Source organism: Zingiber officinale, chromosome 2A (assembly GCF_018446385.1).
Source record: "Zingiber officinale cultivar Zhangliang chromosome 2A, Zo_v1.1, whole genome shotgun sequence".
Taxonomy (NCBI): Eukaryota; Viridiplantae; Streptophyta; class Magnoliopsida; order Zingiberales; family Zingiberaceae; genus Zingiber; species Zingiber officinale.
This window is the reverse complement of record NC_055988.1, coordinates 134,275,151-134,301,862: the sequence shown is the minus strand read 5'-3', so window position 1 is coordinate 134,301,862 and position 26,712 is coordinate 134,275,151. Positions and strand designations below refer to the sequence as shown.

General features: G+C 33.5%; 1 protein-coding gene across 12 annotated transcripts in view; it reads left to right on the top strand.

Moving 5' to 3' along the window:
- Positions 1 to 26,712, top strand: part of LOC122042373 (ABC transporter D family member 1) — a 64,537-nt gene that overhangs the window by 1,776 nt on the left and 36,049 nt on the right. For 2 of the 12 annotated variants that reach the window (XR_006129207.1, XM_042602454.1), the window contains exons 2-9: positions 2,364 to 2,457; positions 2,908 to 3,057; positions 8,437 to 8,695; positions 12,290 to 12,514; positions 13,400 to 13,597; positions 13,764 to 14,218; positions 14,762 to 14,897; positions 14,979 to 15,057. Coding sequence is in view for 11 of the 12 variants with exons in the window: in XM_042602454.1 (XP_042458388.1) it covers positions 2,996 to 3,057; positions 8,437 to 8,695; positions 12,290 to 12,514; positions 13,400 to 13,597; positions 13,764 to 14,218; positions 14,762 to 14,897; positions 14,979 to 15,057 (1,414 nt within the window). In the remaining variant the exon portion in view is untranslated. Of the gene's footprint in view, positions 1 to 567; positions 856 to 1,003; positions 1,120 to 2,083; positions 2,102 to 2,363; positions 2,458 to 2,907; positions 3,058 to 8,436; positions 8,696 to 12,289; positions 12,515 to 13,399; positions 13,598 to 13,763; positions 14,219 to 14,761; positions 14,898 to 14,978; positions 15,058 to 26,712 lie in introns of those variants that run through there. The other 10 variants (XM_042602465.1, XM_042602459.1, XM_042602455.1 and 7 more) reach the window with 10 other exon arrangements.

The window sequence follows — 26,712 nt, the reverse complement described above, 5'->3', positions numbered from 1 at the left end:
GAGAAAGTGCATGATAAAATAAGGAGAGAGAAAATATGATGAGAGAGAAAATATGACGAGAGAGAATAAGGAGAGAAAAAGTGATATGAAAAAAAAATTAGATAAATATATTTTGATATTTGATATTAAGGGGGAAATTTTAGTTTTAGGTCAAGAGTATTTTTGAAATAAGGGAATATTTTGATTGTTGAAAATAGAGTAATGACTCATTGAAGGGGGACATGAGAATAATTCATTACCCAATTATAATGATTCATTCCCTTATTTATATTTCCATTTCTGTAATCAAAATATTAACAATGACAATTAATAATTGCTATTCTCATTCCCCACTCTTGTTCCCCTAAAGCAACACCCCCTAATTCTTCCTCTCTTTTGACTTATGTGGAGAAAAGACAGATTTACAAACTCAACCATAAATTTTTAGAATAAAACGCGCTTTCTAAAAATTAAGGGCTCCTGATGGAAAATTTAAAAGACGGTGTTTTCTATAAAATATCAGAAAATATTAGGCTGTCATTTTTTTTTTAAAAGGGCTTTTGGTAAAAATACCAAATAAATCAATAGGTATCTCCTGTGCCCTTGCCCCTTTCGTTCTGATTCCCCTCCGGAACGGCGACCCAACATGCACGACTTCTCCTCTCACATTGTCGTCAAGTGGCCGGAAATCGTAACGGTAGGATTGCTGTTGATCAACTCTGGAAGTCTGGCTCGTATGCGAGAGGTGATATGATTCTTGGTTCCTATATCGTCCGACTTCCTCCTCAAGTGGCGTGGCTGATCAGCAATCGTACCTTGACACCTGTGGCGACGTTAGAGATTATACATTAATTTGAGTGCAGTTGGCAGTTGGAGGTAGGTTGTTGGTCAGTTAAGTTTTTTGGAACATTTTTGGCGAGTTAGGTTTAGTTTATCTATTTCACTGGTTTTCTAGAGTTTCTTTGTCTGATGGATGTGTTTCTTTGGTTATCACTTTATAGATATTCTTTGTACTTTTTTTTAGGTGGATAGTATCAACGAGCAGTTGATATTCTACTGGAAATAGTTCAAGTCTCACAGATCTTAACCTTATTATTAGGAAGGCCTACATATCTTCCGATAGGAGTTTGTCCATGAACAGTATGTTTCTTTGCTTTGTATTGCGGGAATCATCTTTGCTTCTCATATTTTTTTTTTGGGGTTTGAGAAATTTACATTTTCACAACTGTTTTATGTATTTGAAGTGATAGACCAAATGGAAATAAAGTATTGAACAGGAAGGTTATTTTTGACATTCAAAAGGTTCTTGATTTTTTCATGCTTTTCCTTTATTTTATGTTTCTCTAATTTTGCTGCATTTAAACAAATGAGTAACTTAGCTTACTGATAATGCATGAATTACTTCAAATAATTGTTTGAGTTGTCATAACCCAAAAGCATTTGCTGTCAAGCAATAGCCAATTTATATATTTGTTGTTTGCATCCTCCTCACGTTTTTCCTGAAATAAAAAACCTTCTAATCCCCTCATTCATATTATAAATGGGATGGAGAAGCTAGAACAAGCCTAAAGATCAAATGTGTATGAAAAATTAAGTTTATTCACAAGCAGTTAAATATGTGAAAATGCTGAGAGTGAGAGTTAGTGTTGAAGTTGGCAACATAGATTGATAAAATTAATAGTTAGGAACTTAGGATTGAAGCTGGCAGTATGTATTGATGTAATCTTGGAGATTTTGATACGATTCATTTTAGTTTATCAGTTCAGAACTAATTTGTGTATTTATGATTGGGAAACCGACATTGATGTCAAAAGTTTCTCTTGACTTTTAGATAATTTATAACTCTTTTTAGTATTTTCTCTCAAATTGCAGGGTATATAACATATAATTCCTTTAGTTCAGAGAATATTTATGCAGTGAAATAATTATGACTTTTTTCAAAATATGGGCATACTTAGAGGATCTATTTGGATAAATTTTTAATTATCTTTTTCTTAATTTTGAGATGTAATTTTTCTCTGAAATTTTACTCTTTTTTTTAGAATATATGTTGTTAAGGTTGTTGCTGCGTCACCTTGTAGTCATGGGTTCAAGTCGCGGAAATAGCCTCTTACAATACAGTGTAAGATTCCACACAATAGACCCAATGTGATTTGAGTGGGAGATTCGTGCACCGGACGACCCTATATATGTTGTATTTAAAAATTTGTTAGTATTTACTTAGTACACAATGTTAGAAAAAAATCCTGGTTGCAAAATGAGTTTGATTACCTGGATTCGTTTGTTGTGTTGACACATGTACTGGTAGGTATATATGTCGAGTCTGACTAACAAAGCTATTGACCATCTATTGTTGGCTAAAACTAGTTCTTGATTTCTTATAGGTTTGCTTTTGATAATGGGCGTGAATGAAGCTGCAAGTTTGTGTCATTGCAACCTTAGGATCAAACTCTACCTGTAGAAACTAATGAACATGTTGTAAGTACTGTTAGTCTGTAGCTTGCTTCTAACTTTTCCTGGGCTTTTAATGGTGGTGTTTTCTCTTTCAGTTGTTTTGCTTCTGATAGTTTCAACAAAGAACTTGACTCCTTTATATAGTAGTTGTGGATGTGGTAAATTCATTTAGCTGAATTTTTCTTATGCTACACTACTTTCTCCCTTGTTAGTTAAAAATTATTACTACTGTATCCCCTTAGGCCCTCTGATTTTGAGCAATTAGTCAGATCACCTCTTACTTAGAAGTTCAACAGAAAATTTTTCAGTTGAGTATTTGATAGTAGTTTTCTCAGATGCTTCTTTTCATGTCATTTTCATGAAATAGAAAGCATTTTTTCCCTCATATATTTGGTTTCGCTAGGCAAAAGAGCTCACTTCTTTCCTAACATGAAATCTATTGGTGCGTAATCAGTGCTTTTTCCTCTGTTACAGCAGTGCCAAATCTTGGATCGACAGACAATTTATTATAATAGAAGTAGCTTAATTTATTTAGCATAAATTGCTTTCGGATATTCAGAAAATGTCTTCTCTTCAGCTTCTGCCACTAACTGAACATGGGCGTAACATTCTGGCATCTAGAAGGTATGCATGGCTACATAGAATTATCCTGTATTCTATGTTGTTTATTCAATGATACCATTCTTATCTGTTAGTTGATATATTGTGATAATGTTGAGCACAAGCTACTTTGATTCACTTGTAAATTTATTGAATAGGACTGCTTTTTTAGTTTTCAGAAAAGAATACAACCAAAAAAGAAAATGCCTGACGGTGATATACCATTTGGGGAAGGCTTTACTTGTTTTATTGAGACAAAGATGGTTAAGTGTTTCGTCTTTGTTTTTGTCATACCCTAGATTATCCTGCCATGTACAAGGAGGTACCTCTTTGGGTAATAATTGATGAAAACACCTTCCATATTCTTGGTAACGTGCATCTAATTTGCAGCAATCAAATACCATATAACACGATTTGTATTTTGTTTATTTTCAAAGTATCATAAACACAAATATCTTGTTAAAAGAAATCTGCAATATAGAAGATTACTTTTTTGTTACTAAAATATATAGCAGTGTGTAATAGTATCAGAACACTAAATAGATTTGTAAAATAAATAAAGCATGTGTAGAAACAAAATTGGCTTCTGACACATCTAAGTTTCTTTGAGCTACTTTATATTCTGGCTGGAACCAAATAAGGTATTAAAGCCTTGTCCTTGCTTGTAAATCTAGAGGTTAGGGAAAGCTCCGAATACAAATTAGTAAGTGGGGAATATAATCTTATTTAAGAATTCAAAGCCAGTCTATATTCCACGTTCAAACTTTATAGTTTTCACTTAAGCATATAATTAACTTTCAATCTTTATAACACTTAATAGTTATGGCACCTTTTTATGTATCTATATTACCACAGTTAACATAGTTATTTTATCACGAATATGTCCACTAATAAACGAATCATTGTCTTTAGAATATATAGTGTCACATGTGACTGAAACCTCATTGGTGATAAATAGTAATATTGTGAAGCACACAAAATGACCACACGTGACACTTGCTATCACAGAGCCTATGAGTGGCCAGACACTGCTAATAATATGGTTAGGCTTGGATGATTCACTTTTTTAGAATTGAAACTACCATTTACTATAGCCATTTCCTTTAGCAATTAATAATAACAACTATTCCACCTTTGACATTTCATCTCATATAACAATTTCACTTTTAAGGATTGGTTAGATTGAGACACTAATCTATGTTATCATTTGTTAATTTTTGTGTTAAATCTCTAGCATAATGGAAACATTCAAACATCAATATAAAAATATATCAAAGCATGGAAGATGAAACAGTATAAAGGATAAATATTTTTTAAGATAGATATCAAGCTTTGAAAGAATAAAGTACAGGAACATGTTATCTTTTAAGAAAACTCCCCCACTTGATTTCCATAAGATAGCCATCATGTAATAACATTTAGCATATGAAAGCAAAGATAGCTTAGCAAGTTAACATACCTGTAATATAACCAATAATTTTGTTCTTGTATCACCATTTTACTAATTCAATATCATTTAGACCCCCCCTCAAAAACATTCATAATACCAATGTACCTATTCTCAATTTAAGTTATTTATAATTTTATTTGATGCACATGGGATCATCTCAAAAGGTATTAGAGTCGATCCTAAATGTTCACGAGTTAATGTGCTCCTTCTGACCGAGTGTCTACATAATGTATCAACACAACTATATCTTAAAAGATCCAAAAATATAGCTAATGCATAAAGAAAAATGGTACATATTCTAGATTAATGGACCTCACCTTAATCCATTAATCCTTAATACTCTTAATTTAAAGATAAACCATTATAAATAAATAGTCAACTTTCAAATCCTCAATTTAACAAAGCCAACTTTGATATCAACGCTATTCTAATTCTGGTGTAGGAATTTTGCGGATAATATCTCTCCTATAACTTAGTTAAGGAAACAAAAGTTGAGTTTCAATGATGCAAAACTTTAGACTTCTCCAAACCTTGACAAATAACAACCTAGACGAATAATAGGTATTTCTCAGTTGAGGAAACAAAAGTTGGGTTTCAATGATGAAGAATCCTTTGACCTCCCTAACCTAAACAAATTAGGTCAAACAATTTATAACTATTCAATCACATAGCCAAGGAAATGCTCACTGAGCCTTTACCTAAAACTAATTGTAATCAGCGGCTCTTCAATCAAAGGGAGATAAACTCGATTCAAATCCAAAAATGAAGTTAGGAGGGAGGAAAATAGAGTTGTTGCCATGCCAGAAAGGAAGGAAACCACTACCTATAAACAAATTAGGTAGGTTTGACACTTGGAAAGAGGATTGGTAGGCAATAGTGATGCATGCACATAAAGGGCAACAACGGTTGGTGCACGAACCATGTGGCTGAGGCTGATGACAATTATGCCTTGTGTATGCATGAGGTTAGGCAGTGGTGGTGCCTCATATGTGTGCTCGACGACTATGCCAAAGTGAGTGTGAGGGTTAAGCGATGATGTAAGGGTGTGCGCTAGGGGTTGGCACTGTGTGTGTGCGCGCGGAGGTTGACAACGACTGAGCTAAGTGCCGGTCATGCCTATGTGTGTAATGAGGGCTTGTTGGTGGTGTCTTGGTTTTGAGAGAGAAGACGAAGAGAGAGGGATGACGCTCTATGCACATGTAGGGAAGGTGCCAATTGTGGTTGTGAGGGGAAAGAAGATGGGTGAGAGACAAAAGCTTCAGGTAGGTACATGGAAGAAGTAGCTCCGTGGAGGAAGTATGAGGGGAAAAAGAGGTTTGTATATTCTAAGAAGGCCTAGCCTACATTTAAACTTTCTTTAGCTCTAGATAGGTTCAACTCGAGCATGGTTTGGACCCACCTTATTGTAATCTCTATGCATAACTGATGGACTCGATCAAATCCTAATTAACTCTCAAAGAGTCCCTAAGGCTAATAAGTTAATTCAGTTTAGCTTATTTGATTATCTAAAATTTAAAATAAATTTGGATGAGTAATTTATATACAATAAAATATTGATATCTAACATTTCTTAAGTTTAATTTAACCTTTTACTTTTTGTCAAGATTTAAAATTTCGACCCGTGCCAAGGTTTTGGTCTCAGACCGGAACGATATGGTTTCGGTATCGTATCATGCCGTGCCGATACAGTTTCGGTATTTTTTTATTTATATATAATAATTATAAGATAAATATGTTTATGGTGTATATAAAAATAAGTTGTATATTGATTTTGTATAAGTTCTCAATTATTGAACAATTTAATATTGTTAGAAAAAATAATTAAAAATAATTTTATTTAAATAAAATTGATATATCAATAACTCAAATGAAACTGGATCTATCTATAATAATAAGTATATAAATTAATACAAGATATTACTTTATATATAATAATAATTATATAAATTATTTATTCATTTAATTAATTATTAATTAAATAGTAAAAAAATATCAAGTAAAAAATATAAAATAATAAAAAAAATCAGAATATAAATATTATTTATTAATTTTTTTAGAATTTTTTAAATTTTTTAAAGTTTTTTTAAAAAATTTTAAATGAAATTTGAAATAATACAAAATAATAAAAAAATATTAGAAATTTTTAAATGAAATTTAAAACATTTAAAAAACATCAGAATATTAATTAATAAAATTTATTAAATTTATTTTAATTTTAAATATATTTTTATATATTTTATTAGGATAATTTAATAAGGTTTATGAAAGCCTGTTCAAAATATTACATATCCTTAGGAATTGTTTAAATTAATTAAAAAAATAATTATTTATCTTATTTATCCAAAAAAATTATCATGGTCCACGATTGCTCGCCCGCGATCGCCGACAGGGTCGTTTAGCAATGCCTTCGGCCCGCAGAAGGCGTTGCGGGATTCTTCCGGCGCCGCCGGAGGCGTCCTGCGACTTCTCGAGACAGGGACGCCTCCTGTGCCGATTTCGGCTGCTTGGCGGAACGATAAAAATCATCCATGCCAGGCGGCACGGAACGACATTTCACTCCTTGGTTTTTGTAACAAAATATAATAAAAAATAATGACGCTCTTCATCATTTTTCTTAGAAATTGGTAAATTTTGGTTTTTGATTGCTATTGAAAATGGACCTATCTTTTATTAGTAAGTCACCTAAAATTTTTGTGGGAAGATATCTCATCATCCAATTGGTTAGTTATGTGAGCCAGATTTAGGGCCAATTTCATATGGGGAGAGTGAAACCGAAGGAAAGGATGGAGCTTAGAGACCATAAAGAGGTCATTTCCTAAGGAAATATTAGCAAAGGAAACGGGAGCAGAAATATCACCCTCAAAACCATGATTTTGGCTTCCATGGATGTCGATCAGAGGTCACTCACGAGAGTGTGGGTATTTTCTACTTTTGTATTTTACCCTTTCAAAAGCCTCCTGACCCATCACCCCTTATCAACATTGGCAAATTTCTCTCCAATTAATTTTCTTTCTTATTGCACCAACCACAAGGAAACCTAGCTATAAGTTGATCAAGGCAAATTTCTCTCCTTTGCTTCCTCAATGATAGATAATCTCGAAAAGAATCAACTCCTCTTCAAAGGGACATGGAGCAATTCTCATTCAGCGAAGGTCAAGGAGATCACATGCAAATTTCCACCTTATCGGCCAAGAACAATGAATCATGTTGGATAGCGAAAAAGAGGAACAGGGTGAAAAGTATTTTCATGATTTTTGAATACTTTTTTCCCATTTCCTTCTTGAAGGAATCAGTAAGCCGAGAAAGCAGCTAATTTAATTCCATCCACAGAAACACATTCAGGGAGACGATTTCCTCCATGCAACGTCTGGATATATTTCCTCTGCTTCTTCCCTTCCAGACAAGTTTCCTGCTCCCTAAGAAACTGGCCTTTAATTAATAATTTCTCTAAGTTATAAGTTTAAGTTAATAGAATAAGTTCTATTTGCTCAATCAATTATTCCCCTATAATTTTTTCTCTCTTTTTTGTCCACAACTTCCTATCAATCTAAGCAAAAGAGTTCTGGTTTGCCATCCTTCCTTTGTATTCTCTTTGTTTGTAATAAAATGACATGAAATAGCTTTTCTCCATGATGAAGTCTTTGCTTGTTTTACTAAGAAAGAGAAGGCTAAGTTTTTCTTCTTTGTTATTTTTGATTTAATTTGACTTTTTAACTTTTCACTACTAACCTAGATAGGATTTTTCTTTTAGAAATAGTTTTCTCTCTCTTTAGTATCATATAACTTCACTAGTCCCTCGGAATCAAAATGGTCCTGCTCATCTACAATCACCATTTCTTAATTGCATGGTCATCATCATCTTTTAGCCTTTTATCCTTTAGTGACCCAATCAAGGTGATATGAATTTTGTTGCATGCATATGTTTGCTAATGTCTCTATATGATATCAAGCAGAAGAACGTTGGCAGCTGTCTCAGCTGTCCTGGTGGCTGGTGGCACTGTCGCATTCATGCAAACACGCCTCTATAAGAGATCCCATAAATCTGGTGAGAAAGGTGAAAACTCAAGCCAAAATGGTATTTGTAATCAGCCAGTTCAAGTGGCAAGGCCAACTAGAAAAGGATTGAGATCCCTGCATTATTTAGCAGCAACCTTGCTTTCACAGATGGGTCCTAATGGGATGCGCAACCTTATGGGACTAGTGGCTATAGCGGTGAGCTCTGTTTTACTGTCCTTCGTTGCTTCTTGTGGACTGTATGCTGTCTAGTTTCTCTTGGTTTACTGCTGCACTTTCATGTACATGTAGGAAAATTTATCTTTGAATTAGACTCTTATTATTATTTTTTGATTGGGTATGTGTTGGTGCAATTTCCATTCTCCCTATAACTAGTTAACATTATCAGCTAATACATACATTAAATATATTCCTTTTTTTTATCCTAAAGGTTCTTCCTATTTAGGTTCCCTTGTTGAATTGCTTATTTGTCATAAACCCTCCAATAACTTAATGTTATTTACTGGAAAATGGGACTCTTATATAGCAGGCAGCATTCCATGTTGCTATTTGAAGTTGATTTTTTTTACTGTGCTATAGAAAGTGCTTAACAGAAATAATATGGAGGTGCATGAGTAATGACTTGAAGGATCCAAGTATCCATATTGATATCAACCTAGAATGATACATTTTATGCCCCCGGGGCTATGGTGCCACAGCAGCACATCCAGGTTGTCACCCAGACACTCGTAGTTCGATCCCAACTATGGTGTATTTACAGTAATTTTTCCTCCAAATGTGGCGTGCAACCAAAGGATGCCGGGCTTCTGGGCTGCACGTCGCGCGCACTTCTTGATTTACCCTCCGGTGGAAAAATTTCGTAGGGCTGGGTCGGTCACCCCCAGAACTAGTCACTGAAGCTAACTGAGTTAATCATTTTTTTTTAGAATGATACATTTTATATTCCATTGAACATCGGTACTACAAAATAAATTTTTCTTTAAAATAGTAAGATGTTTGGTTCATGAAAATTTTCTATTTTTAGTTTTAATTTAAAAAATAAAATAAAATTTAAAGACAAGAAAAAACTATCACTTAACTAACTTTTAATAAATTCGAATGTGTAAAAATTCACCAAACTATACCTAAGAATGTATTTTTCTTGATTTAGATTATTAAATCCAAATTAATAAAACTTACTTAAATCTAAATTCAAATATAGTAAATCTGGTTTAATCTGAATTTAAGCAGTTAATATGGTTTAAATTTGATTGATCTGATTTTAGTTAAACTAAATCTTATTTTGATTTAATTGGGTTTTTATTATATATTATTTAATTAATTAGATTAATTAAAACAAATACGATTAATTGATTTGATTTTTTTGACATCTGATTTTGGTAAATCTGATTTCATTACATCAATTAACTTTAAAATCAGATTAAAATAAATAAAATTAAATATGATCTTAAACTATACTTTATTTTAATTAAATTAGATTTAATTAAATTAAATACTATTTTGATTAAATTAATGATGATTTAATTCTATCTGACTTTAAATAAATAAATATTTTGAATTGTTAAAATAAAATGGATTTTAGATTTGTTAAGTTAACTTGATTTAATGTGATTTAATTATACCTAACTTTTAAATTGTGGTTAATTAAAATAGATCTGATTTAATTTTAATTTATTCTGATTTTAGTTAATTAAATTGAATCAAATTAATTAATTAGCTTATGTTTAATTTGATATTAATGAAATCTGATTTAATTAAATAATATCAAATTTAGTCTTCTTTTAATTAAATTTTATTAATTAAACAATTAGTAACTAAACTATCAATAATATCATGCATATGTATACTTACCCTAGATCCATCGTCTCAATTTGGAAGCTAGGAATTCATGAGTTCTTCTTCACTTCTATTTGCTTTCATCAAATGGTGGAACAACCAACCCATTACACACCGTTGGCAATCCTCATTGATTCATGTATATTTTCCATCATTTTTGCTCAAAATATCATCTAATTACTATTAAGGCAGATTGACAATAGGATTCTAATATGTTAATGCCATAAGTAGCCCTTTCCTAGTTCAGTTAAATATACTAAACAACAACAATAAGTAACCCTTTATCTCATTAAGTAGAGTCGGTTATATAGATCCTCGTCATTGGGTTTGATCACCTATTATATCCTCATTTATATTTAACTGTATTTTATCATATTTTATCAATGCTAGCCCAGTCTTCCTCGATCAATGTGTGTATTATGTTTTTTAAGTTAAACATAATAAATAATAACAACAACCAAATCTTATTTCACTAGGTGGAGTCGACTATCCTCCTACGTCATTGGGCTCTATCCCCTACTATATCTATAGTATTGAGACAAACGAGCGTGGTGGGAGGGGGGGGGGGGGGGGGGAATCTTTTTTTTTTTCGTCTTTTCATGCATCAAAACTTGAGTTTGATTATTAGTGCTGACTGCACCAATAATATCATCATCTATATTTAAATAAATTTATCCTATTTTATCGATGCTAACCAAATCTTTTTTTGTCTTTCTCTTCCTCATTTAATGTGTGTATTTGCCATAGTTTCACATCGCCTAAAACATCAATGTGGTTAACTATCTACAAACATGGATAGTTTAACCTAAAAGAACTAAAAATGGAATTCATTGATATTAGGCGATGAGTGTGAATCTCTTTTCCTAAGCTTCCACGCATGTAGACAAGGATTTTAAGATCAAGATTGAGAGACATGTTAAGTTCTATTCATTCAAATGGTTACTTCATAGATTGGAGAGTTCATATCCAATAAGATCATCTCTTTAGAAACAAGTATTCCTTGCTCAAGTTTTATTATTCATCTAGTAGATCATAACACATGCCACGGAATAGAATATTTTGGAGACAATATGTTTATGTCTATCATACTCTTGATTCTTTCTAGCATCATTAATTTCTTCTAATTAAGTTGTTAGTCTACATGTTGAGGTTGGGTCACTTGAGCCCAGTTTGTCTGACTACACTATATCATGTGTAAGCTGGCCTATTTCCTAATCACTTGACCTTTTTAGATAAGTGATAAACTAAATTAGTAGTGTTGAAAAATTAGTCTATTTGGAAAGAATACAGTTTTTTTCTCTAATTTTCTATCCTCTCCCCCGATTTCTGCTCATCTTGCATTACGTCCTTTCTTTTGTAAATAAAAGAATCATTTGATCTAACTAAGATGATATATCTCCTGAAAAGTAATAATGCATTTATTTAAGAACAATATCGTTTTTAGATTTAATCATAGTCTGGATTTATTTTTTCTTTTTAAACTAGAAGTAGCGTGCCTTAGTCAGAGATACAGGTGGTGTGAACCTTTTTTTTTTACTTTCTTTAATCATCTTCTGTATCTATCAAGGTGTTGGGCACTAAGTAGACTTAACCCTTGTCAGATTTTACCATGCTTTTTGATTGAACTCAGAATCAGACTCAATTAAGATACAACCCATTGAGAGAAAGTGTTTGTGATAGCATAATGCAATAATATTGATCTATTAGTTCCATACAATCAATCAACCCCAAAACTCTTAGTTACTACAAAAATTTTAAACGACATTTTAGTCATAGACACTGGATTTAAATTTTATTTAACCATTCACAAGTTTTTTTTTTTCATGCTTCAAAGAACTGATAGTTCTTTATGTTTAATTCCAACATTCCCCAGATTTCTGTACACATGCAACATGCATTTTCTGGGATTTATTAAATGTAATTTCTACTCAACATTGAAATTCAAACCCATTTCAGGTGTTGAGAACTGCCTTGAGTCACAGATTGGCAAAAGTTCAAGGTTTCTTGTTCAGAGCTGCTTTTCTTCAGCGAGTACCCATGTTCCTTCGGTTGATTGTTGAGAACCTTCTTTTATGTTTTCTCCAGTCTACGTTATACTCAACTTCAAAGTATTTGACGGGAGTCTTGGCTCTGCGATTCAGGAAAATTTTGACAGAACTTATACATGCTGATTATTTTGAGGTAAGGATAGCTATTTTCTAATTAATATGGTAATCAAATCATATTTTCCTCAATTTGACTGCTGCTTTCTAATAAATGGACATACAATTGGGAAAATAACGTACTGCTTAGACTTGTTGAGATCTTTTAAGGCAATGAAAGGGACTTGCTCTAGTTAGTGTTAACTCTAGTTTGAGTTTATTCAGTTACTAAACATAAATTATATGTAATTTTTTATTTATTTTTAAAATAAATATGTACATTCCATAAGTCAACTTTTATTAAACAATTTATAAATTATTTTCCGAATAATCTATGAATTTAATACATTTCTTACTTTTTGAATTTATTATTGGTTGTAATGGTGTTAATTCAAAGCTACCTGCTCTTTGCACTGGTATTTTATTCCCGAGTTTACTTTAATGTCTAAAAGATATGTGGTTTTGGAGCAGGGGCATCCAAACAGGGATAAAGATCCTAGATTTCACCATGTAACACTAGGATTCCATATACAACAAATTTATGCATAAGATATGAAATAGAAAAAGTTATTAGAGATAAAAGATGTCAATCCTTTATCATTACTTGTTAAAGAATTTACTTTAATGCATTTTTTTCACAAAATAAATGATGAATGAGTTTATGGATTCATAAATTTTATAAGTTCATTTTCTTTGAATAGTACTTTTCTTTTTTGATTTTGGTTTTTTGACATTTGATCATCCATGTTTAAAAATGCCATTTATATCCACACATCCAAACTAATTAACTTGTCTTGAAATGGCAAGTAAACAATTCAACACAATCATTGTATTGGAGCATATTTTAGAGTTTCTAACTTTGATCTTAAGTATGCATTTGTTTTGTATTAGAAGATTTTCCTCTTGATTTGGTTGTGAAATACAGAACATGGTGTACTACAAAATCTCAAATGTTGATGACCGGATCAACAATCCTGAGCAGCGGATTGCTAGTGATATACCAAAGTTTTGTTCTGAATTGAGTGACCTTATATTGGATGATCTCACTGCAGTTGCTGATGGTCTTATATATACTTGGCGCCTATGTTCCTATGCAAGTCCAAAATACGTGCTATGGATTTTGGTAAAATCTACTTCTTTTCTTGCAATTAAGGCCATTTTGTTCTAGCTTAACCTTCATTGATGTCTTTAAACTTCATTCATGTTGGAAGTTATGCAAGTCCGAAATACGTGCTATGGAGTAACCTTCTAGCTTACTTACTATGAAAAAAATTATTATTGGTTTTCAGGCATATGTCCTTGGGGTCGGTGCAACTATCAGGAATTTCTCTCCTCCTTTTGGAAAGCTAATGTCCAAAGAGCAGCAACTGGAAGGTGATTATCGACAACTACACTCACGGTTAAGGACTCATGCAGAAAGTGTTGCTTTCTATGGAGGAGAGAATAGAGAAGCATCTCATATCTGGCAGAAATTTAAGACACTTGTAAATCACTTAAATGTTGTACTTCACGATCATTGGTGGTTCGGAATGATTCAAGACTTCCTCTTGAAGTACCTTGGTGCTACTGTTGCAGTGGTTCTGATTATTGAGCCATTTTTTTCTGGTAATCTTAGACCTGATTCCTCAACACTAGGTAGAGCTGAAATGCTGAGCAATCTTCGTTATCATACAAGTGTAATAATATCACTCTTTCAATCACTTGGTACTCTCTCTATCAGTTCTCGGCGTCTGAACCGTATCAGGTTATTCTCTTATTCATTCTGTTAATACTGTACTTTCTTGCCTCTAGTTTAGAAATATAAGTCCCTTATATGGTAGGAAATCACAGTTTTTTACTACTGTATCAGTGTTTGGTAGCTGATAAATGTTGGCCTCCCCTTGTGTGCTTAAATAAGTATAATATGAGAAGAAAAAGGAGATGCCAAAGTAGTTGAATTTGTCAATAAGATTTCTAATGAAAAAAAATTCTGGGAGAAATTCTAATATGAAATTTCTCATAGATTCTTTTCTGTGAAATTTCAGTTAGACTCCTCTCTCTACTCTGTAGATTGTTTTATTGTATCTGTTAATAATTATAGTAAAATTTGACAAATGGAACATTTCTTCTATTCCCTAGGAATTTCTCATCGATTTGTCTGTGCGAATTCACTAAAGATTCATTCGCTACTCTCTAGATTGTTTTCTTGAATCAGTTTTTAGTTAAAGTGAGATTTGACAAATGGAGCATATTGTACTTCTGCTAAATTTCACAACTCAATAATTTCCAACTAAATTTCTTTCTGCAGTGGATATTCTGATCGTATTCATGAACTGATGATGGTTGCAAAAGAGTTATCAGCTAATCATGACCGATCAGTTCAGAGAAGTGCTAGTAGAAATTATATCAGTGAAGCAAATTATATTGAGTTTGCAGGTGTCAAGGTAGATTTAGTTGAATAGAATTTCTTGTCCTTGCCTTTCTAATGTTGCTTGGTCTTTTGGACACTAATGCTTATTCTTCAGGTAGTTACACCAACCAACAACGTTTTGGTTGATGATTTGAGTCTCAAGGTAGAATCAGGTTCGAATCTTCTAATAACCGGTAAACTTCTTTCCCTTAATTCCTTGTCATGTAATCTTTGTTCACTCAAGGGATGAAATTTTCTTTATATGGATGGTGTTGATTAGACATTTGAGTTTTGGAGAATTGGATATGTGTCATGATTAGCCGACCCCATCTAGTGGGATAAGACTTAGCTGTTGTTGGTGGATATGTGTCCTGATAATTTGTTTGAATAATATATTGGTTGATGATGTCACGCCCCGGGTTGTCCTGTCAGAAGAAATTTCGGCAGCATTTCCCCTGAACGGGTGACAATCTGAAACATATCTACATAACCCTCAGGGCTCACACTTATCAGCCAACACGGCTAGTATATATACACAACCACGCAGTTTATACTCAGCTCACTAATATTCATAACCACGCAGTTATATATATATTAAACAACCCACTCGGCTATACAAAAACCAAAAACATAGCAGAAAACGATAGAAACCATTACAAACCAAAAACAAGACTGCTAGCCGGTTAGGCTTACACAACACAACAAACAACACAATATACCACATAACAACACTCCTAAAATAAAACTGGAATATACAATGCTAAGTACACTTAATACATAAAACAAATGAAACACAAATGAATACGTAAACGGTCTTCTAATGTGACGTGGGAACCGACAAACAGGATACTCCAAGCGACTCCACAAATATCTACCTAATGCCTGAAATAAAAATATATCAACAGTGTGAGTTCAACAACTTAGCGAATATCAGATAGATAGGCATAATAAGTTATAACTAACAGTAATAATCATGCGGTGCAATTTTCTAAACAAATGTAGGAAATGCAGACTGAAAAGGGTGAAGAAAATTGTACTCACCAGGACTTCTTATTCGGATATAAAGATCGTCAAACCAGATACAAAATGTCACCTGTATGCATGTTAATCATATGCAACCACCAAACGTGCAGCAACCAATATGCAGCAATCACAAGTAATAAATGTAATCATGCAATATGATGTAAAATGACATATGTCACCCCTGACGCTGGTCAGCCATCTCACCGACACCTGCACGCCCCCGACACCAGACCCATGACAACAGCGGCGTGTTGCGCGACCTCGTGGCCACAGCGGAGGGGTCGGCATGACCCCGACACCAGACCCACGACAGTTGCGACGTGTTGCGCGACTGCGTGGCCGCAACGAAGGGCTCAGTCGACCTCGCAACAACAGCCGAGGGGTCGCGTCACCCTTTCCTTGCCGCAACCGAGACGTCGTGCGACCCTGTGATCGTTGCAGAGGGGTCGCACGACCACCGTGGTCGCCATCCCCACGACCATGGCTCGCGCAACCCTGCGCCACCGCCGAAGTAGTGTGAGCTCTTAAGTAGTGTCGGATTTCGGATTTTTTTAATTAAACTTAGGTTAATTATTTTAATCAACTCCTAGTTATGATGGAGATAATCTAAATAGGCTTTATTAAACCCTCATAAAATTTTTATTTATTTATTATCTATTTTCATATCTTTTCCTTTTTTAAAGATTATTTTTTATATTGTTTATTTTTAAATATTTATGTTAAATATTTTATTTTTTAATTAATATATTTTATATTTAAAAAACACCGAAACTATATCGGTATGACACGATACGGTACCGAAATTGTATCGTTCCGGTCCAGGACCGAAACCTCGGCATGGGTCGAAATTTTAAATCTTGAGAAGATTTCTTTAAGACTCCCTCAATTGTCTTTGCCAGATTAGTATATTTAGGGATTCGTACTTTATACAAATAGTGTGGTATGCTTGACAATTGTGATCCTAATATGAGATTTATAACATGTAGGTTTGTGCATATGGGCTAGCGATTCTTCACAAGTTATGTCCCACAACTCACCTAAAATCTCTTTGAGTTTAGGGGAAGGCCTTTTGTGACTTGTAGGGTTAACTTATGCTACCACGACTTTCCCTTTTCTTCAAAATTGCGTGAGAAGGTGGATTTTTTTTTTTTAGAATGGTGTTGATTTGGTCGGTGGCTTTAGTTTGGACTTTGGGTCGCTAGGTTTGGCTGTGATACAACTGCCATTGTGCACTTATAAGGTAGGTGTTTTCATTATTTATAGTGATGAATAAAGAAATTGGAAAGTCGGGGTCCTTGGGATGAAAATCACATCATATCTTATCTTTATATGGACACATTTCTATGGGAATAGAAGGGAAACTAGAAGGGAAGGGAAGTCGCCGTATAGGAGCTCAGGTGCGGCGTTGGTCGTGTGTGGTCTGAAACTACGCTCATGTAACACTATTGATTTTGTAAGACTTTTGCATTTCATATGTGTGTATAAAATGTTAGTGCGCTTTCATAGATCATCTGTTGTGGGTGTGAAAAGGATACTACGAACCAAGTTTAAAATTTTGACGCGTGCCGAGGTTTCGGTCCTAGACCGGAACGATACAATTTTGGTACTGTATCATGTCGTGCCGATATAGTTTCGGTGTTTTTTAAATATAAAATATATTAATTAAAAAAATAAAATATTTAACATAAATATTTAAAAAATAAACAATATAAAAAATAATCTTTAAAAAAAGGAAAAGATATGAAAATATATAATAAATAAATAAAAATTTTATGAGGGTTTAATAAAACCTATTTAGATTATTTCCATCATAACTAGGAGTTGATTAAAATAATTAATCTAAGTTTAATTAAAAAAATCTGACACCACTTGCGAGCTCGTGCTACTTCGGCGGTGCCGCGGGGTTGCACGACCCCTCAGCCATGGCCACAGGGATCACGTGACTCCTCCGGGGCGACCACGGTGGTCGTGCGACCCCTCTGCAGTGGTCACAGGATCGCACGACGTCTCTGTGGGGAAAAGGTTATGTGACCCCTTTGCTGCTGTTGTGAGGTCTACCGACCCCTTCGCTGTGGCCACGTGGTTACACAACACGTCGCAACTTCGTGGGTCTGGTGTCGGGGTCGTGCCGAGCCCTTTGCTGCCACGGGGTCGCGCAACACGTTGCAGTTGTCGTGGGTTTGGTCTCATGCCGATTGTTAAGCGGAACGAAATGTTTCGCCCGTTTCGACAATCTCGACACGTCGCTTTAAACTATGCTATGAACTATATTGAGTTCTATAATATTTATTGTGGGTGTCAAAAGGATACTTTGAACTATATTGAGTCCTATAGTGTTTGTTTTTTCCTCAGTTCTCTGAGTCTCACGGTGTAAGTCAAAAGGTTCAACTTCTTTGCCACTACCACTACTCAAAGTATGCTACTTTGTTCTCATGGTCAAATGCCACTTGGATACTACATGACCTTTATCACAACCTTTGAATGCTTGTTACCACAACAATTGAGAGGCAAAGTAAGCCTTTGTATTTGCCTATGTACGTTGGAGAAAAAATCCAATCCAGTGGGTTTATTCGATAATTGTGATGCCTTATAAGTAGAAGGGCTTTACCAATTGAGGGTTTGATGGTCACAAAGTAAGCCTTTCATAGACCTCTTAGATTGAGGTTGGGGCAAATAATTTAACTTGTTCAATTTTAGGTCACAACTCATTAATGCAGTCGATTAGGGTCTTCTTAGGGTCTAATTTGGTATTGCGTAGCATACATAATTCAAATTTACTCAGGAATTTAATTATACTCTTATTTGATTGAATTTTATTGATCCACATAGTGTACTATTTGTTTCTGAACTATGTGGGATAGATTTCTTATATTGTATCCTTTATATTTCCTAATTCGTGATTGATCCTTCTCCATTCATGTCATAGTGATTTTGAACATTTTTCTACAATTTCTTGATGAACATATGAGTTTGATTTTTGTAAATTACGCTTGTTGAGTCTGGGTTATTTCTTAGTTGTTAAAGTAATCTTGGTGATCTGATTGAGAAAATTAAAATTAGGGGTGTTTAGTTTAACAATGCAGTAGTATCTATGTTTGATCTACAATTAGGTTGTGTTTGAGTGTTCAAGAAGTGATCCTATTCATTAACGACAAAATGATACTTCTAATGTGAATAATGCCGAGGTGATGGGGGAGCTGCATGTGATAGATGATCTTTAGATTGAAACTTTTGTCCTTCACTATCTTGACACTAGCCAGACAAGTCTTAAACTGTGTGAGGTTTCCACTCTAGATGAAAGGGTCTTAAGTTTATCTTCCACGTACACCTATGCCTATGTTTTTGATATGGGGTTTCTCGTAATAGCCAATGTGGAGGTTGACAAGTAATATGAATTATAAAACAAGTAGGAACACAGGATAACACAATGAAATAGGTAGGAAACTAGATAAATATACAAATAAAGATGATAATGAAATCGACAAGAATAAATGCACTATGAAGAAAATGGGCAATGCATAAAAAATAATTAGATGCTAGATTAAAATAGAAATAATTTTCTAGGAGAGAATGAATGCAGTATGAGCCTTGGCCGTGGAATTTGTGTTATAAAATTCACATGTTAGCATTTTTTTATCTTTATTTGTTTTTTAAACGACCAGTCTGTAAAAATTAATAGATGCTGGACTATATGCAAAATGCCAAATCAAATATATTTTATGGGTTTTGTGTGCCCTCAACTGGGAATAGTGTCCGCAGACTTTGGTTTTAAAGGATGTAGGGGCTACATCAATATGGTGGATGATAACAACTCTTGGGATTCAAATAGTTGAGAAAGCGATCCTTAAGGAAAGTGTTCGTCAGCCAGGGCAAATTGTCAGTGTGGTAGTATGAAATGTTTGGTCGAGGGTGTTAAGAATAGGGTTCAGCGGAGATGCATTGGAGGATGGTTGGGAAGTGGGTGGAGATGCTAGAGCAAGAAATGGTGCAACGTCGCAGGGAAGAAAACATCATGCTTTGATCGGCACAAAGCTAGGTTTTTTGCGGATGACATCAACAAAGTGGTGGTGGCAGGTTGATGGTGTTGACCCAAAGGAGAGGATCCACTTGCTTGAGTGGGTTTGTCAGTGGACCACGATGCTGCTATAGGAGTGGAAAATGATAAAGGTGGTCATAGGTAACACAAGGAGGTGATATGGAGGAGTGGCAATCGATGTAGGTGATCACTAGTGAGAGATGACGACATCTAGGGTAGCTAGTGGAGTTAAATATGTGACAAGGAAAGAAATTAAGAAGTGATCAAAGAGGAGGTATAGAACCAAACAATTTAACTTTGATACAACTTAATATAACATGGCGGGACCTCGCTACTCTCACACAGATCTCACATACAAAACAAATGGGAAATTATTATTAACTAAAGATTTTGGACTTCTTTTACTTTCGTGTCACCCAAACCTTTACCTTATCGATGCATATTACAAGTAAAGACTAAAGATATAAGATAGTAGAAGTATGTAGGAAGCTATATTGCCATACATGTATATGGTTGAAAAATCATGTTTGGATTATAAATATAAAATATCATCTCACCCAAACCTTTTCCTTATCGATGCATATGATAAGTAAAGCTATAAGATAAGCAGAATTTTACTATTCCTCTTGAAGGAAGCTATATTTCCATACACGTGGATGGTTGAGAAATCAAGTTTGGATTATAAATATAAATACTTTGTTCCTAAATTTAAGACTTATAATGTTCTCATACAAATTTGAAATGGAATATTCATGTTGTGTTAAATTGCTTGCATGGTATTAAAATAATATGTAATATTGTAATCATATAAATGTTAAAATTTAAATTAATAAAGTTTTATGTTTTTTTTTTCTATTTTTTTACATTGTTTTTTATTTTTCAATTTCTTCTATTTTTAATATTTTTCAATTTTTTTAACCCGCTGGTCTAGGCTTGAGTTGACAGAAGCACTAGATTTGGCAATGATTTGTAATTGATTATTTGATAATGCGAAAAATCTTGACTTCTAATCTTAACCGTCGAAGCTAGTTATTGTTCATGGTTTGGAATCACCCGTTACAATTCATGTTATAGTTCACTATAGGGTGTGGTTATGATTAGATATTATATTCTATTTTAAAAATATTTAAAATTTATAAATTAAAAAATGGCTTGAACTTGCCTACATCTGCTCTAAGGGTATCATATGATAATCAAAGCCTACATAGTTAACTTACCTTTTTACCCTTATTTGCTTTTAATTTTTTTTTTAATTAACTTGGGAAGTGGTATTGTTAATTCACTTCTATTTCTCGTTCTCGTAGTGGTAGTTCTTTTAGTGTCGAAATCTTCTGGCTTGGTTTATAAAAGTTGCATTCCTTGAATTCTTTTTGCATCCCTCGTCTAATCATCAAGTAGTGTTTGAGCTTCCAAAGAGTTAGGAGTCAAAGTAGATTGTCTTTTTTCCAAAATAGTATATTTGGAACTAAATGTTTGTTCTACATCAACAATCAACACCGAACAAGTTAGAAATTTCTTTGCTATGATAAAAGAATAGGATAATTTTGGGTCTTCACTAAAATCAATGAATCAAAATAATTCTCAATTCCTATTGGAGCTTGAGGATCCTCGTGGATATTTCATATGTTCTCATAATAAAATTTGTCTTCGTGCATTTTAAACTACCTCTATTAATATTTTGTGTTTCCGGTTCTTTATCTTTTAATCTATATTTTAAACTAGTCTTTGTAAATATCATATAAATAAGTTCTAATACATCCTACAATTAAAGTAGCATAAGGAGAAGAATAATTCTTAAAAGTATTAAACCATCATAATACATGACATTTTATGCAAATCTTAATTTAAATCTAAAGTTTAAAACAAATGCAATTAAATAAATATTAGGAATATAATAAAAATTCATTATTGTTATATTTATTTAAAATCAAAGCTATGTTACAAAAATCCATTACAACTTGAATCATTAAATATTTTAAATTTTCATAAATATTGTTACATATGTTCTATTTATGCGAATATATATATATATATATATCATTTTGTTAAAAAAATGAACATAATGTTTTTATTAAATGAATCTTGTAATAATTTCAAGGTTTAAAATCTCGATCCGTGTCGAGCTTTCGATCCAGACCGGAACGATACAGTTTCGGTATCATATCGTGTTGTGCCGATACAAGTTCGGTATTTTTTTATTTATATATTGTAATTATTATATAAATATGTTTATTGTGTATAATTTAAAAATAAGTTGTATATTGATTTTATATAAATTCTCAATTATTAGATAACTTAATATAGTTAGAAAAAATAATTAAATATAATTTTCTTTAAAGAAAATTAATCTATCAATAACTTGAATTAAAATTAATACATCATAATATATTAGCTTACTGATATCAAAAGGAGTGACGTGAATCAGATGGAAGCATTGATTCTTATAACATTCTGCTTAGGTCATTTCATAGATCTCCAATGCCCAGATTAAATAATCATCTCATGATAAACAATATTGATATTAATTTCTCCACATGTCCATCAACGTGTCTCAATTCATCACTGGAAGTTAGATTTGAATTATACATGCACAAGATAAGGATAAACATATATCCCCGAGCTCTAGTATGATGGATCGTCATATGATGCATCAGAGTTATAATAAGAAGGCTCCGAGTATGTTGAAGTTTAGCCAAAATCAATCTCAACTAAATTCTCCTGTATATTTTGATAATTATAAATTTTCTTTTGTTTGTCATCCTTATATCAACGTTGATATTGAATACTGCTACTTCTAGCTCCATGATCATAATCTTGAGTTGCATGTGTGTAATATGTCTCACATGTCCATGGCGTCGGTGCTAGAGTAGGGGGAACATAATTTTTACCACCAGATGCATCATCACTGTCATCACTTCCATGTGTACTTACACTGCTATCAACATCACTATCCTTATTTCGAACTTCTTGACTACAATGTCAGAAGGTGATGATGTTTCATCGTTGTCATCATGTTCTTGCTCATCAATTGTATCAAAGTGGATTTTCTCTAATTCTCGATTGACCTCTTCCCATTAAAGCAGGAGGTTTGGTTTTTTCTTTCTTTTTAGTAAAAATTGTAGGAGATTTGTCTTTACTTTTGCCTTTATCTATGGACTTTGGTTGAGTTTGGGGTAGAGATGTTTGATAACGTCTATGCCGAGATCTAGAAAATCGAAATTCTTGATCAAATACTTCATCATCTTCTTCCTCACGGATATCTCTTTTAGGTATTTTTTCAATCTGTTAAGAAATTAAGATGGTCGTGGTGGGTCTCTTTGCTTTATCAAGTAATGGATTCTCAATCTCAACATTACTTTACCAATCCATCATTGGATTATTCTTAGTTTGGACAAATCCGATATCAAGTGGGTCTCTACATCACCAGACTCTTGTTCTTCATTCTCTTCTGTTATTGCTCTTAGTTGAATACGCATATTATAATGAACGTAGACCATCTTCTCCAAGCGACGATAAGAAAGATGATTTCGTACTTTTGTACGAATGAGCGAGAAAGTTGACCAATTTCTTTTACAACCACTTGAAGACGTCTGTGAGAGAATTCATACTGCATTCTTTTTCAAATTTAGAGATGATCCTTCATATTGTAACCACCACTCAGTTGTAAGATAAATAAGAACAAAATTAAAATAACATTTATATTTGTTGACAATAATTAGTAATAATTTTTATTATATGTACCTCCATTTTATATCTACATTACACTACAATAGGATTGGTAAAAAAACCATATGCTTCTCGAAATAATCGACTTTCATTAATAGTCTCAGCAATTGATTATTTATTTATTTATTTATTTATATGTAGTCTTGATATTACATGTCTGAGGATCATTTATAAATCATCTTTTGTGCCAAGATTATAACGGTATTGATATGCCGAATTGAGATAATAACCTACAATAATTAAACATATATAATTATTAATAACAAAATTAAAATATTCTTTATCATTAAAAAATATATACAAGCCAAATAAATATATTTTTCCATTTGATCGCCCTATCTTGTAGTGATTATATCAAAGTAATGTTCAAATGGTTGGTGATTGTAGAGGTTTCTTAATTTCCTCTTTTGCTTCATGAATTAGGCGGTAAACGTTGCCCGTTTGTGGCTTCTTGTCCAAATGGACTTTACGTAGAAGAACGTACAATGGTTATACTACTATAAGAATATTTGCAATATAGTCCCAAAATCTAGCAAGTATAATACTTTTTTGCACCTCTCTACCATCAGTCGTGTTAGAATATCGAGAGGCTTCCCAATCCTCAGAAGAGAACATGACCTTCAATCCGGCTTTTTTTTATTCAATGATTTTAATAGGAGAAAGGGAGTGGCAAACCTAGTTGCTTCTAGTCATAGAATCTCTCTATCATTGAATTTCCTCATTAATCCTTAAACCTAATGATGATTAGAAAGGAAATTTGTTAAAGATTTGACCTTTTTTCACTATCTTCTTCACTACATCGAGCTTACCGATATCTGCCATCATCAAATTAATACAGTGTGCTACGCATGATGTCCAAAATAATGTTTGATACTTTTGCTCCAATACTTCTCCGGCCTTCTTAAAGTGGGTACCATAATCACCTACACTATATGTTCTACACCCATCTCTTGAACTACATTATCTATCAAACAATATATATTGGGTGCATCATGATAGTCTATAATTACATCAATTGATTTATGAAATATTACCTTTCTATTGCAGTATAGTAGAAAGGTGATAATGCTTATCCGTGTAGGTCTTGTACAGCCATCACAGATCAACGTAACCCTATGTAAGCTCCATTGCTTCTTGCATGATAGGATCCGAGTCTTGATCTCCTCCATCATCTAAATATGGACCGACAATTCATATGTAGTCAGAGGTTGAATACTAGGACTAGATTTTTGGATGTTGGACACCATGCTACGGTAATATGTATTGTTTGCTGCATTAGGGGGAATATAATTAAAATGAAAAAAATTAAACAATACTTTGATCGATTGATTTCTTCTTCTCTTTTGTATATCCATCATAAATCCTAGTCTATTCGCTAACTTGGTCTAGGAATGTTGGTGGATCAATATCAACTCCACATCTTTGTTCAATAGAAGGAAAAAAACGACCAATATCAGCTTGTGTTGAACTAATACAAACACTTGCACTCCTTCCCAATGTTGCTGCAGTAGTTGAGTCACTTCCATTAGCACCAGCTGAGCCACTCCTATGTCACATATTTTGCTGAGTCATATTGAGTTCAAGAGGCATTGAGGGCTGCTAAAAAATCTTCGTCAAAACTTCACCATGACCTTCAAATTCATCATAGATTGCTTCTTTAGAGCTTCGGCTTTCAACAAGTTCACATTGTTGTCGTTTATACTTTAATGCTTTTTTGCCATCAAGTTCCTTTTTCATTGTATGACGAACTTCTTCATAAACTTTTGGACAATTAAAAACATTTGGATATCCACTGGACCGCCGTGTCCAATCATATTGTAATGCAAACATTACTAATGGAATCACCGCCGTGCCCAATCATATTGTAATGCAAACATTACTAATGGAATCAATTTTCTAATCAGCGTGCGTATCTTCAAACTGGATCATGAGATTATTGTTTTGGTCTCATTACCTATGCATTATAAAAAATTAAAAACAATGCACATTTTTAGGTAATGGTCATTATTTTATAACGTCAAGAATGTATTATAAAGAACAACTTCCTGAAAGCAATCTTCTATAACACATTTTTATAAAGTAAATTTGAAACAATCTCCTAAGAATATTAATTCAATTTTCTCAATTTAGAATGATCAGAAATGCACTAGATTATAAGTGCTTTATTAGAAATTATAAACTTAACAGCATACCTTTATTAAAACTTCTAAAATAAAGGACAAGTAATATTTCTTAGACATATCAAGTAGAGACATTGTAAGACAAAAATATATATTTCATATGTTCAGGAAATAAGAATCCTAAAAGTAAAAAAACTAAATATGTTAATATTCCATGATCCAAATTTCAAATTAATTCTAAGATAAAAAATATATTATCTATAATAAATATATAAAAGAGGCGTCCAGCTGTGTCGAAGGCGCGCGGGATGCTTCCGATGCCTTCGGAAGCGTCTAGCGACTCTTTCGGTGTCGTCGCAGTGTCCCGTGATTCCTCCAGCGCTCCCTGCAATACATCCAAGACAGGGATGCCTCCGGGGTGTTGCGAATAGGGGAAAATTATACCTCGCTGCTCGCCTTTGCCTCGCCGCTGCTCGCCGTCGCCTCACCACCGATGCTTCTTTATATAGGGATTTTTTTTACCTTCTCCTTTTGCACGATTAATCGATCGTGATAGAATGAATCAATTTAATTCCTTCTATCGCGCTATTAATCTATCACGATCGAAGGAATCAAATCGATTCCTTCTGTCGCGCAATTAATCGATCTTGACAGAAGGAATCGAATCGATTCCTTTTGTCGTGCATGCTGTCGCGGACACGCGTGATGCACGTCAAAATCATCGCGTGCTGGATGCCGGTTTTGCTCGTGGGAAGGAACGGTAAAAATCGTCTGTGCTGCCCGGCATGGAACGACATTTCAGTCCTTGGAACCATCAATTATCGACAATTCCAACATTTATTGCTTTTTTTTTTTTGTTTAAACTGAACTGGCAGTTCACGGTTTATTATTGGATGGAAACTTAATGGCCTCTCTAGCAACAATTCGATTACTATTTTAGCCCG